Source organism: Molothrus aeneus, chromosome 17, assembly GCF_037042795.1.
Source record: "Molothrus aeneus isolate 106 chromosome 17, BPBGC_Maene_1.0, whole genome shotgun sequence".
NCBI classification, from domain to species: Eukaryota; Metazoa; Chordata; class Aves; order Passeriformes; family Icteridae; genus Molothrus; species Molothrus aeneus.
In genome coordinates, this window is record NC_089662.1 from 5,793,017 (window position 1) to 5,807,300 (window position 14,284).

General features: G+C 43.5%; 1 protein-coding gene across 1 annotated transcript in view; it reads left to right on the forward strand.

Annotated features, from left to right (window-relative positions):
- The window catches only part of TOP1 (DNA topoisomerase I), a 65,872-nt gene that overhangs the window by 40,479 nt on the left and 11,109 nt on the right, over positions 1-14,284 (forward strand). Inside the window, exons 6-11 of the mRNA XM_066561549.1 lie at positions 1,703-1,798; positions 4,230-4,305; positions 5,264-5,361; positions 9,709-9,824; positions 13,083-13,204; positions 13,895-14,017. Of these exons, the coding sequence (XP_066417646.1) occupies positions 1,703-1,798; positions 4,230-4,305; positions 5,264-5,361; positions 9,709-9,824; positions 13,083-13,204; positions 13,895-14,017 (631 nt within the window). The remainder of the gene's footprint in view (positions 1-1,702; positions 1,799-4,229; positions 4,306-5,263; positions 5,362-9,708; positions 9,825-13,082; positions 13,205-13,894; positions 14,018-14,284) is intronic.

Sequence of the window (14,284 nt, forward strand, 5' to 3'; positions counted from 1 at the left end):
GGCAGTGACATTCAGGTGTTTCATGGTGGAGCAGACAGTCCATAACTCTCTGTGGCCTCTGCTGTTCAGCAGAATGGCATGATGTGCTAATCTCACCAGGGCTGATGGATGCTCTCATATCAATATGACTGAATCCTCTTTAGGTCCAAGAGCATTTTTTCATGTGTTTGAGAAAAGACTAGAGGAGCCATTGCATTTGTGCCTTCTTTGGGGCCAAATGCTGGCTAAGAGTAAAGTAATTATTTTCTTTTTTTTTTTTTCCTGCTGAAATATTCTTTTACGAGTTCTGCAGAGAAAAATGTTCTCACTCAGATGGTTTTGATTTTCTTCTTTAAGACTTGGTAATAGGAGCAGCGTTACAGTCTTGCAAACAATGCAAGTCAAGGTTCAGCTTGGTCATACAGCTCCTTTCTTTTCACAGACTCACACTTTATTTCTTCCATTACAAAACCTTGTGCAATGTTTCAGTGTTAAAATGGTTAAAATTCCTAGTGACTTTACACACTGTAGTTCTGCATTTCTGCCTGAAAGGGAGACTATATTAAGTGGGACAATTACCTTTTTTTCCATCGATGTTTTGCAACTGTCTCTGTGCTGCAGACTCGTGTTTTAGTCAATTCCAGGCGATGCAACAGAAAAGGCTTGGTAGAGCAGCTTGTTTGTATCTCCCCTGAGCTGCATCTTCCAGCACTGCAGTGGCTTTATAGCTGTGAAGGAGCAAACTGCTTGTTCTGCTTCATGGACACACTGCCAGCTAACATGAGACTCCCTAATGTCTCCTGCTGACTATGGTCTACAAAGCTGAATGCTGCTTATTTTAATTCCTGTTTCATCTGATTGCAAAATCCCCATCTTGGCTCAGAAACTGAGTCAATTTGATATAGAAATTGTTGGTGGGACATGAATAAGGAAGCCCAAGATGGCACTAAGTGCTTCAAAATGTAATTTTGGACTCTTTGAGACATCTTTTTCTTTATGAAGATCAGTGAAATGCTTCTCTGAAATCTAGAAATAATGAGTTTGTCTAACAGAATAGTGTCTCTTGCACTCATACTCTTTTTTTTCTTACTGCTAATGTCTTGGGACATTATGGCTGAAAACATTGAGCCTAACTTTGTGGTCTGTTAAAAGGGACAGGATTGTTTTCTTCCTCCAGTTTGGACAGTGAAAAGAGACTGATCTGTTTAACTTTGCCAAATCTTTGTTTCCTTTTCTGGTTTTCACATGCCTCAATATTTAGTTGGCAAAATGTTCCAGGGAATAGCTTTCAAATCTTTGTTTAGTTGATAATCTTTTTCTGTCTTAGAAGGCTCAATAAGGATATTGAGTTGAGACTAAATAACATCCTGCATTTGAGTCCACACAGGCATTTCAGTTTTTAAGTCTAATGGAAAGTGCTGGAAGCTACAGTTGTTTTTACTCAAAACCTCAGAGAAACAAAATGAACTTTGAGCCGTTGAAATTGAACTTGATGTTTCTTGAGAAATGGCAAATGTGTAGACATTGAATTACTCTCCTTGCACTGTCTGTGAGTATTCAGAAAATGACACATCTCAAGCCTTTGCTGTCTTGTGATGGCAGCACATCCCATGGAAGACGTGCCCATTTTGCAGATGATTATTTCTTAAAACTTAGCTGTTGCTGGTTTCCAAGAAACTTCATCTTTGAAAGTAGAACTGTGTTTCTCTGCTTCTTTTTGTAGTCCACCACGTATTAAAGATGAACCAGATGATGATGGGTTTTATGCATCTCCTAAAGAGGACTCCAAACCCCTGAAGAGACCTCGAGAGGATGATGAGTAAGTAGCGTGGGTGCTGGTGACTTGGATGTTTGCCTTTAGTTTTAAAAGAAGAATATTGAGGGAGCAGGTGGAGTTTCAAGTGATCAGCACAGACTTCTTGAGATGGGTACTGGAGGTCTGAGACCAGACTCCCTATGCTGTTACAAGTTCTCTGAGCAGGGCAGGGATAGTATTTGTTCTGTGCAACGCAAAATGCCACTTACCTGCTTCTGCAGATGGTGCTGTGAAATATTGCAGAACTAGTAAATAAAAAAGGAAAACCCCAGAAGGCAGGTAAAGACTGATGAAGACTGTAAAACAGAAATGTGAGCACGTGAGGTATTAACGTAGCTAAGAGGCTGCAGTGGTTTCTGTTGGGCAAGGAAATGACTGCACAAGAGATAGAAAATGCACTGTCAGCCTGTTTGGAGGCAGGGGGAGGTTTGCCTGCACTGCCTGGCGTGGTTTGCCTGGAGTCTCAATGTGTCACAAGTTATGCTGAGGGTTGTTGTCTCCAAGAGAAACACCCATGATGTTTTCCTGACACAGGAACCCCTGAAATACAAGTTCAGCTCCATCTCACTGGGATCTGTGCTGTGCCCATCCAGCTCTTCAGGGTAGTTTGTCTTTATTAGCAGGCAGGAGTCAAAGGGCTGGAAGGGTTTTACCATGGCAGCACTCCATCCCTACAGCTGTCATTTCCAAGAGACATGGGTGGGACATCTTTTCTTTTGTGTAATCACTTGCTACCTTCTGCTAGGTTTGTATGGCTTCCCCTCTCACATCTGCAATGGAGAGATTAAGAATTGGGGTGTTCCTGTACGTTAGGGAGTGTTTTGTCTGCATAGAGCTCAAGAATAGTGACAGTAAGGTAGAGTGCCTATGGATGAGCATCAAGGGGAAGGCTGGTAAGGCAGATAATCCTGCTGGGAGCCTTGTTCCACACCACCCAACCAGGATGAAGAGGTGGATGAACTATGCTATGAATGGCTGGCTGACATTTCACCACTGCCAGCTCTTGTTCTTGTGGGAGACTTTAACCTGCTGGATACCTACTGGAAACTCAACACAGCAGAGAGGAGGAGGCAGGCTGGGAGGTCCCTGGAGTGTGTGGAAAAGAACTTCCTGTCTCAGCTGGTAAGGACAGCTGTGGCCTTTCAGGAGTAGCACCCTGCTGGACCTGCTGTTTACAAACAGAAGGGCAGGTGGGAGATGTGGTGGTTGGAGACTGTCATGGGCATCAATGGGCTGAGACCACCAGCATCAATGTTCTACAAGACCAAGTGCCACTTCTGACACTTTGACCACAACCCTCTGCAATGCTCCAGGCTGGGGGCAGAGTTGCTGGAAAGTGCCCAGCAGAAAAGGCCCTGGGTTTGGTGGTCAGCAGCAGCTGGACATGAGCCCAGGTGGTGAAGAAGGCCAATGGCACATGGCTTGTGTCAGGAATAGTGTGGCCAGCAGGACCAGGGAGGTGATTCTGCCCCTTTACTGGGCACTGGTGAGGGCACCTCAAGTTCTGGGCCCCTCAATTCAGGGAGGACATTGAGGTGTCGGGGAAGTGCAGAAGAAAGAAGTGGAGCTCAGGAAGGGTCTGGAGCACCAGTCCAATGAGGAGCAGCTGGGGGGGCTCAGCCTGGAGAAGAGAAAGCTCAGGGGTGACCTTATCACTCTCCAGAACTCCTTCACAGGAGGGTGCAGCCAGGTGGGGGTCAGGCTCTGCTCCCCTGGAACAAGGGATAGGACAAGAGGACATGGTCTTAAGCTGCACCAGGGGAGGTTTAGCTTGAACATTAGGAGGAATTTCTTCACAGGAAGGGTGATTAGACATGGAATGGGCTGCCCAGGGAGGTGGTGGAGTCACTGTCCCTGAAGGTGTTTAAGGAAAGATTGGACGTGGCACTCAGTGTCCTGGTCTGGTTGACAAGGTGGTGTTGAGTCATAGGTTGGACTGGATGATCTCAGAGGTCTTTTCCAACCTCACTGGAAATGAGGTTGTGTTTATGTAATTTGCCAGTACACAATTTCACTATTGTTTGAACTAGTGGGGGGTGCAAAGAGTGAGTCTTGTGGGCAAGGTCCCAGACTGATGACTGGAAAGAGAGTTGGGATAGAACATGCCAATAAGGTTATACCCATTTATCCCATCCCATGGAATCACTGAGTGGCTGCTAATGCTTTTGAATCGATTCTTCATTGAGGAAGATGTTTGGTTCAGCAGTGAAGCTTGTGGAGAGGTATTGATAATAACATCTTGTAGGTTTTCAAGGCTGTTGTGCTGGATTGGGATTATTGAGTCTTCTGAAAGAGCAGGGTATAAATTATATTCTTTAGAAATTAAAAATGCCAGCTATGCTGCAAGCTTGTGCACATAAACTTTGTATGTCTATGACTTCTTATTTGTACTGGAAAATGGATCAATTTCATCAGCAAGTCTTTTTGCTCCTAGTGCTGACTACAAACCCAAGAAAATCAAAACAGAAGACATCAAGAAAGCAAAGAAAAGGAAACAAGAGGAAGAAGAGGTAATGTGACAGACGAGTTTATTTTTATCATAAAGAAAAGCCAGGCTATTTAGTGTGGGATTATGCAGAACAGGGGGAATCTGATTTTGTCTGGAACAGAGCTGTGTGTGGCAGATCCCCACTTAGGGTGCAGATATTAACTTATCTGAACAGTAATTTATAAAAAGTCAGGGAAACTTTCTTTCCAACCCTTAAAACAATGGGTGGAGAAGATGCCTCCAGGACATGAACTTCCAGGCTGTTCCAGGCAATTCACAGTCCTTCTGTTAAGGAGCTGGCAGGGGGCAGGGGAGCCTTGCTCACAACATGTGGTAATTGCACAGATGATGTGGCAGGGTTCAGAGGCAGGGGACAGGAAAAGAGATTAGATGCTAAAAGGAAGCTTAAAGCATTTAGATGGAGCCTAGGTGGAAATTTCTTTGGAGAGGGACTTGGAAAAGGTTAACCATAATTTGAGACTGACAAACTACACATCTAGCAAAGACACCCTTGTGAGACACATGTTGCAGCACCTCTGGGCCATGGGTTAATTTGTCCCTTCAAAGGAAGTGTCCCTACACTGACCATGCACCAGGATAATCCCAGAAGCCACCTGACCATGGTGCTTGTGCTCTGCAGCATTTGCCAGACCAGACACACCAGTGCAGGCCAGGGAGGAGGTTCTGTGACACAGCAATTCCCTTCCCATGGCCCAGACTTGCCCCTTATCAGGTGATAACTGGCTGTGTGCATTTAGCATGTCCCCAGTGTAAAGTAAAAGAATTTGCCTGAAAACTTGAGTGGGACCATCAGCAGACTTTGACTTAATGGGATGATCTAAGAGCACATTTATGTGGTGCAGCCACAGGAATTCAGCTCTTATATACCCCAAGAGAGAGTCTTTTAGTTTTAACACATCTTTTCAGGGGAGGGGGGAAGTATAGTAGCTTGTTCTAACAGCATCTTACTCATTTTGCAGGATAGCAAAGCAAAGAAAGTCAAGAGCAAAGATAAGAAAGTCCCTGAAGCAGACAAAAGAAAGAAGCCGAAAAAAGAAGAGGAGCAAAAATGGAAATGGTAACTATATATAGTCAGTGCTGTAGGCTCCCATCTGCACCTGGACTTCCCTGTACCTCCCATGCTGACTGAATAAGCACATCTGGCTTTCTCTTCTGTTGATTCATGAGGATTTGTTCTGAATAATTGGCTTACTTTCTGGTAAGCTCTAAATAAATATCTCATTCACTGTGTTCATCCTCTGAAGTAGAAGTGATATCCCTAAAACAGGAAATAAGTGTTTTGTGAGGTTGTCTGGGTGGTTGGTTGTTTTTTTTTTTTTTCCTATCTGTGTCATGTAGAGGCTGCCTATAATGATCAGATCCCAATATTCTTGTGCCCAGAAGCTGCTCTGTGCTGAAACCCTTCAGAGCAGTAGGAAAGCTTGGAGGCTTGGGGGTGTCAGCAGGAATATATTAATAGGTGCAGGTGGATTAAGGAATATATTAATGTGTGCAGATGGGTTAAGCAGTATTCTAGTAGAACTTATCTGTGTTCCATAGAGGTACAGCATGGGTGGGTGTCAGCTGTGCCTCTCAAAACTGCTCCTGCCTCTGGCACAAAAATGAGACTTGATCAAGTGACCAGTTAGCTCAGAATGTTTGACAAATGATTTCTGAAAATGAGTTTTAAATGAAAAACACTTTCTGTCTTACCCAGGATCCTTAAGTAACATCACTGAAGTTGTACTTTCACCCACTCTTAAATTTTTTTAGAACCTTTTTTAAATAAGTCTGACCTTTGTGGTTCATTTGGAAGACAGACCTGTGATGCATCAGTAGTGCTCTGTGTAAGAAACCTGCTGGATTTTTTTTAACCCTCCATAGTAATTTAAGCTGTTATTTCTAGATTTGAGGGAGCTACCATTTTGTGTGGTTTGAAGTTTTGGCCTTAGTACTTCCCTCATTTTAGTGCATATGTACTTCTTGAAAGTATGTGTGTTTTCTGCCCATCTGTAATGTATTTTTATGACCTTTCAGGGATGTTTCCTTGATCTATTCTCAGATCATTTGGCTGTTTATAATAGATCTGTAGAGCTGGGGAAAGTCTTTGCAATCTTCTTCAATCCTGTCAGGTTCAATCCTTTACTCCTTTATTGACACTATTACTGATTCATCCTTAAAAAGAAAAAGTCTTTTGTAGTGTTTATAGTTATTATATATTTCTCTTTGACTGTCACAATTTCCTCAGAACATCAGTACTTGCAAATCTTTTTCATACTTGAATACTCCCTTAGAAACTTGGGTTTCCAGCCTCTCCCCAAAACTTCCCTTTTTTCCTGAGCAATCCACTTTTTTCTCGAATCCTTTGACAGCATATTTAATGTGCTGTAACATTACCAGACTACAGGGATACAAAGCAATAGGAAGCTAGAGAAGGTCTTTTTAAACCTTAACAATCTGTTGTCTTTTTGGCTTTGTCTCAGCTCCCTTTACTGGTTCTGTCTAACAATATTCTGTTATCCCAGCTCCCTTCTATTGTGGGCTGTATCCTTGAAGAGCAGACCTTTACTGGAAAGCTGTGCTGTTCTTCCCTCACTTACCTGGGCAGCACAGGCCCTTGTAGTGGTGTTAAGCCCTGCAGTTTGTGCTTACTGCTGAGGGAAAGTGCCTTGGAAAGCATGTTTCACAGAATTTGGCACAAGGTAGCTGATTCCTTCTGCTGATGTTGCTGTCATCCATCTGCAGCTTTGTATAGCCTGTCTCTGCTGGACAAGGTTTCATCTGCACTTCACTTGTTTCTCTTAAGGGCATTTTATGTTCCATCTGAGTCAATTTTCTGAGAGTCTGATACCTTTTTTTGGCTGTTTCCTCAAGTGCTTGTTGCTGCCTTGAGCATTTTAATCCTCACTTGTGTGAGTGCTTGATGCAGACATCCCCAAGGCACTGGCCTCATTCATCACCATGTGCAGCTCTTGCAAAGGTCATTTTCCTGCCCCACCAACATGTGAACAATGTGATCCAGAAGTGCACCTTAGGAGCACTTCTCCCACCTTGTGTCACAGCAAGTTCATTTCCTTGAAAGAACATATCCCTGAGGTATGTTCTGGGGTTTTTTCCTCCCAAGAATGTTCTCTCTTTTTATTCCACTTGAAAGATATTCTCTAGCTTTTCCTTCCTGAGCCACCCTGGCATATTTAGACAGGGTTGATGTGGGATTTAATTAAGAAGCCTATATGACTGATGAGTTGTTGCTGGAATCAGTAAGCAGCATTCTCCCACAAAATCATGTGTACAACATTGCTTTAGAACCAGAAACTGCCAAGGGCAGTGGTGCTGTAATGCTTTTCCTGCTTGAAACTAAATGAGGATGAAAAATGAGCTACACTCAGGAGACTCACTTTTATCTTTTGTCTTAATGCTTATGTGTGATGTGTAGGAAGGTGGAGGTGGGATTGGGGATGGTTTGTGGTCTATTGGGGGCACACTTTCTGGTAGTTTTGAGCTTAGAAACTACCCCATGAATCCCATGTTTCCTTGTAGCCTTCCCAGAAGGCACAATGTCCTTCTACTATCTGTTTAAACTGCTGCCTTTCTAATACTGCTTTTACATGCATCCTTTGTAAAAGAACAGGAAGGGATAGAGGCACTGAATTTCTCACCAAGTAAATACCAGAGGAATAAATTTAAAAAAACAAGAATGACAAACCTATCCTGAAAAGCAGTAACTACTGTGAATGATGCCCTTATTTTATTCCTACTGGAATAAAATTGATCATTGTGAGAGAGAAGAAGCTTATTCTGGCTGAGAGTGGTTTAGATTTGTTTTGCTGAAAGGAGCTTCTGGGTGGAAGAACCTAGGCCTATGTTTGACAAAATATTTATATTTCTAGCTTCTAATTAATAAAAGAAAAACAAAACAAAGCTCAACAATCATTAGGAATGTAAATATTTGGAATCTGTGTCAATATTGGTTTCTCATATCAACATGGTTTACTCAAGCCTCTTTTCAGCCAGGGACTGAAGTCTGACATGCAGGTCTGTATTGATAGCTGGGTTTGGGTGCTTTGCTGTTAAAGCTGTTGAATCTCATCAGAAGAAGTCAGGTCCGGTGGTGTGGTTGAAGATGGTGCCTTTCAAACTCCAGCCAGCTGCTGTGTTGCTGCTGTTCCTAAATTGTTGAAGTACAGACATGAGTGAAGCATTTTGACTGTCTTCTAGCAGAAACTCTTGTCTCTGTACAGTGTTTGTCTTCCATGCTGTGACTTCTATCTTGGTAGAGATGAAGCAATCAGTCAGTGCATCACAACTCCTGAGATGCAGGCAGTCCATGCACATCCTTCCTCAGCTGCTGTGGCACCTGGAGTGGGAATGCTGCTCTTTAGGGCTGACACCAGACAGAAGCTTAAACTCCTTTTTTTTTATTGTCATGGCTGCTCAACAATGTTGTCTAGGCAATTCAGAGACTGAGTGCTGTGACAGGTTAATGGTCTTCCAGTTGATTGATCACTAAGGTGAAATAGCCTTTCCCAGCAGGGAATCCTGTGCCAGCAGCATGTAGCAGTAATGTCGTGGTAATCATGAAAGGAGCTTGGAGGGGAGGAGTGTGGAATCAGTGGCCTGGGCACTGGGAACTGGGGGGAGGATTCTGGCCTGGCAGGACCCTTTTCTCTGCAGATGAATTGCTGACCCTGTTCCCTTGGAATGTGGGATTGGTGGCGCCTGCCTTGCTGTGTTGTGATACCAAATGCATCACTTGCAAAGCATTTTTATAGAGCAGTTTTTATAGAGCGTCTTTAAGGCAAACATGCAGTTTTCTGGGATGCTCTGTTTTTCTTCAACTATGCTTTTCTTACCCAGAGAATTGGAATGAATTTAAAACGACAGAGCAGTTTTAGTTGTTCTTGTCCAAGCAGGTTTGTTCTCATTTAGGTCATAAATGAACATCTGTTTCTTTATCTCTGCCCTTAATGGCATGTTGTCCACATCTGAAAGCAGCTGCATAATATACCACAATTGTTTGACTTTGCTGAGCAGGCATCCTGGACCTGATGTTGGATCACAGCTGAAACTAATTTGGCATGATCATAGCTGCTTTACAGGGTCCAAGTCTTATTTTCTTAAGATCTAAGCAATTTCAGCTGTGTGTTTTTGTGAAAAGAGGAGCACATGAGAGGTGAGGAATAGGATGGCATCAGATAATCTGCAGCCCAAGTTGTTCTGCCCATGGTTATGACTGTGCTTTTGGAAAAAGAAAAAGAAGGAAAAAAAAGGAATTAAATAGGGATAGTACATTGAGTATTTGTTGTTGATGTGTACCTGACAAAGCAGTGATTTCTTGCTGGTTTAGCATACTCTCATACCCACACAGTAATAAAATGAAGATTGGGAGCTTAAAATTGTATTGGTTCATATTTCTCTCTTGAAGGTGGGAAGAAGAGCGTTATCCTGAAGGCATCAAATGGAAGTTCCTAGAGCACAAAGGTCCTGTATTTGCTCCACCATATGAACCTCTGCCTGAAAATGTCAAGTTTTATTATGATGGTGAGTTAATCTGTGTTTCTACTAGCTAGGAAGAGAAATAAACATCTCAGGGTATTGCAGTGTTCTTCTGGGGACTGAAGAGCTGAGGAGGTGGTTGTGTTGTAGTGATTCACTCAAATCAGCTACTCAGCAGCAAAGTGAGGTCTGTGGAAGGAAAGGAATTTACCTGAGCCTGCTGAATTCTGCTCACTGGAGTGACACAGGGATTGAACCTGCTCTCAGTCCCTTATGGGGGTGAATCTCTCAGGCTCCTTAGCAGAATGAGGGTGTCTGATGCCTCAGAGTAGCAGTGACCAGTGGAATATGTAATTGTAGCTGTCTCATCACTGGTCACCTTTAGGCTTGCTCTTGTTTTCTTTAACCTCAAGAACTGCAACTGCCATCACCCGTGGTGAAATTCATCATCATTTAGTGGCATGAGCGAAATAAAAGACAATTGAATTTGGGTACAGATGATTAGGATCTTGTAGGAATGAATGGGATGACCCTGGTCTCAAGGACACAGCCCTCTCATGTAAGTCATGGTCCCATTCCCTGACCACTGCCTGTGGCAGAACTAATTGGTGTGGGATTTAAGTATCCTGGGCTGCCTGGCTGGTAGAGGCTCATGTGGAAGGGATTATATGATGTGATGCCTGTTGGAGCCTGGACTTGATGACCTGTGTGTTTCCTTTCTGTGATCATGTTAAATGAAGGATCAAATTAACCCAGGATTGAATTAAGTGGGAGGTATTTCAATGGATGAAAATGTAATTTTTGGTGATGGGGACATCTGCACATGGAACTCTTCCAGGAGCAACGTGCTGTTTTCATGTGACATGACACAGTGTTTTGAAATACTGAGGAATAGGTGGCATTACATTTTCAGCAGCAAAGTAGTGAAATAAATATGCTGTAGCCTATTAAAGGCCATCTCCAAGCAAGTAGCACAGTGATCAAGGGTGTCTGCAGCCTTCTTTCTTAGGGTTTGATAAGAACTGATGCAAAGTTGGCAATTGTTTTCCTGTACTGAAAAATGCATGATCTCTCCTGTTGTCTAGAGAAGGGGAGGGGCAGATTGCAGTGTGCTATCCCTTGGTGCAGACAGCAATAAGCTCCTCATCTCTCCAGCCATCTATTTCACAGAGCCTCTGCAGGGATTTCTGCAACCTCTGCCTCTGTCATCACAGAAATTCATCAATAAGCTCAACAGTCATGGGCTGGGCAGGGAGGGGGTCTGGCAAATAAAGACATCCCATAAGTCTTCCTTGAGAAACTAGGCAAAAAATCAGATGTCTGATTTACACAGCAGCTGCTGAGAGCCTCTGTCTGTGCTCACAAGGCATTGTCTCATTTCAAGATTATCCCAGGGTGATTTGTAGAGCCCAGTAATGAGGCTGTGGCTGGCCAGCAGCCGGCTCACACCGGAGGAATCTGTCCCTGGCCTAGGGATTCACTGCCTGCTTTCATCTCACATAAAAACTGCTGGGGCTCTTGGAAGTGCCTGCAATACTGACTCGGGGAAGGAGCTTGAAATGCCAAAGCCATCCTTTTTCAGTGCCTGTGGGTTAACCAGTCACTGCTCACAGGCCAGAGGTGGCTCTGACTTGCACATTTTTCTGTAGATGGGGCAGGGTAAGAGTGGTGGTGGCAGTTGCAGTCATGGCCATGGGGTTTCTTCTGCTTGTTATGTCCCCTGGTTGCTCTCTAGATTTCAGTTTTAAATCAGGTAACTAATATTCATGCTCTGCAATAAATTCTTTCTTTACCAGCTTTGTCACTAAGAGTCTTTTCAAACCTTTGTGGGGAAAAAAAAAAAAAAAGAAGAAATTTTTTCCAATGAATTATATTCTCAAGTGATTAGATAAAGGTGACTGAGCCTTCAGCTAGCTGGGAAAAATATCAGACATTTTAGCCCCATAACATGTTACTAACTCGATAGCCTCTGTCAAGCTGAAATTGCAGCCTGGAAAAACAGTTTCCCTTGCTGTCTCTCCCTTCCCCCATTTCCTGTTATAAGCAAACAAATGCTGTATTTTAGGTTACAGCTTAAAAATTGGCAGAGTTACTGTTGGTTTAATTTAATTGTGGAATATTCTCAGATCATTGGGAGGACGTTTTGCTAAGTCCTGTTTTACGAGGCTTTATAGATCTTAAGGCTTTTTAGCTGACTCCCATGCTTTAATTTTAGAGATGATGCAACTTTTGAAAATATGTAGTAAACCCAAAGCATGGTATTTTTTTTTCCAAGAGCACAGATTGAGCAGTTTCCTGTGTTCACTTGTGTGCAGTAAAATGGTTGTTAAAAATCCCCAGGTACTGACGGCCAAACATTGGAACTTTAAATATTTCTTGCAACTAAACTAGCTGGAGATGTGAGCTGCATGCAGAATCCTTCAGAGGGATCACTGGCACCCCACATTTCATCAGGAATGCAGTCAGGACCAAAAAATGCTCGATAGGAATGTTAGATGTTGAATGCACAGCCTCAATGCAGCAGCAGCCTCTTTCCCTTGTGCTTCAGTCTCCCCTTGCAGCAATTCCACTTTGTGCTGCAGTCATGCAGAGAAGCTGGAATGTGACCCCTCCATTCACTGACAGCTCAGTCTTTCTTAAAAATGACTGCCTTTTGAGCCTGCTTTGGAGAGGCAGGAGTGCATTCCCACAGCAGAGGGAACAATTAGCAGAACCCTGACACGTTTCCTTGCAATGAAGGGAGAGTTCAATATTTGGCATCTCTTTCCAGCCTATTTGTAGAGCATCCAGAGGAAGGGCTCTTCCTGCCTGCAAGTAGCTAAAGGCTGGAAGGGGTGTTCCAAGGTGGAGTCTGTCTGTGCATTGAAAAGGAATACAGAGACTGTTTTTCCCACATGTCTGAGTGCTGGAATATGAAATTTAATAAAATCCCTGCCTTTTTGACATCAAACAGCAGTGTCTCCCCAGGAGCACGCCCAGCACGGGGGTGGCTCAGCAGAGGGTTTCCTGCAGCAGGCCTTTTCCCCTTCCTGCCCTGCAGCCCAGACCTGCCTCACATCAAATTGCTGGTGCTTTTTTTAATGTTTAGATTCCAGAGGAAATTTTTTTCAAAATGTTTGTGGTGGAAGTCAGGCAATTGTGCTCCTCTGTTTCCTTTGTCCATTCAAGTTGCTGTATTATGTAACATTTTAAGACAAACTTCTCCCTAGTAAAAATATAATCCTTTAGGGTAGTTACTGTGTTCTCTTTATGACTTTGATTCCTGTTTACCATTTTCTTTAAGAACAAAACCTTTCTTTGTAGGTAAAGTCATGAAGCTGAGTACCAAAGCAGAAGAAGTTGCCACATTCTTTGCAAAAATGCTTGATCATGAGTACACTACAAAGGAGATCTTCAGGAAAAACTTCTTCAAGGACTGGAGAAAGGTATGCACATAGTCCTGGGCTGCAGTGACTGTGGACATGGCCAGTGTCTCCTCAGCACTGACCAGTGAAAAGGGGCTGCTGTTCCATGCACACAAAAGTTGGCTTGAGGCAACTAAAAGCTGCCTCAGACTGTAGCTGTGAAGTTTCCCATTTATCCTGTAGTTTCACCAGAAAGGACCCCACCACAAATGCCTTTCTAAACCAGCAAAGTCAGGTTCCTCTGTTGCAGCACCATGGGGTGTAGCTGACTTGTCTGTTAATGCCTTGTGTAAGAACCAGATTTGCTACTAGGAAACCCCTTCCAGAGATGTTCACTTTGGTCATCATCCATAACAGCAAGCCTTTAGATAACTTTGGTGCAGTTTTCCTGGATATATTTCTGGGTTTTTCTCCCCATCCCTCAGCAGTCCCAGTCAGGGTGTGGGAGGTCTTTGGAAAGTGGTGCAGTATGCCCAGTGCCTGGGGAGATCAGAGCCCTGCAAGGCCAATGCTCCATGGGATCTGCTGCTTGTCCTTTCCTCTTTGACCTCAGCTGGAGCGAGCCTGTGCAAGAATTTGGGGATTCCTGGGGGGGTTATTGTGAGAATCTGCCTGTTGTTCCTGTTTAGGCTGCCTGGAGTAGGGTAAGCTCTGCTATGCATGAAAACATTGTGTGTGTGTAAACTTAAAGCACTGCTTTCCTTCTGCAAGGAAATGACCTCTGAAGAGAAGAGCACTATCACCAACCTCAGCAAGTGTGACTTCACCCACATGAGCCAGTATTTCAAAGCTCAATCAGAAGCTAGGAAACAGATGTCCAAGGAGGAAAAACAGGTACCAGTGGGAATTCTAGGAGGCTTCATGGTTGTAAACATCTTTGTGCAATCATTCCCCTTGCTGTGCATATTGTCAGTGTTTTTCACCAGCTTTCAGATTATTGCTTTCTTGTGCACTGTGCAGCTTAGGTAGGGCAGAGCACTGTGTTTACAGCTGAATCTTCATCCTGACTTGAAATGATATTGATAGGGCTGATCCTGCTTAGGGAAAGAAAGTTAAGTAAGTAACTGCTTAAGTAAAGTTAAGTAACTGCTTAAGTCAATA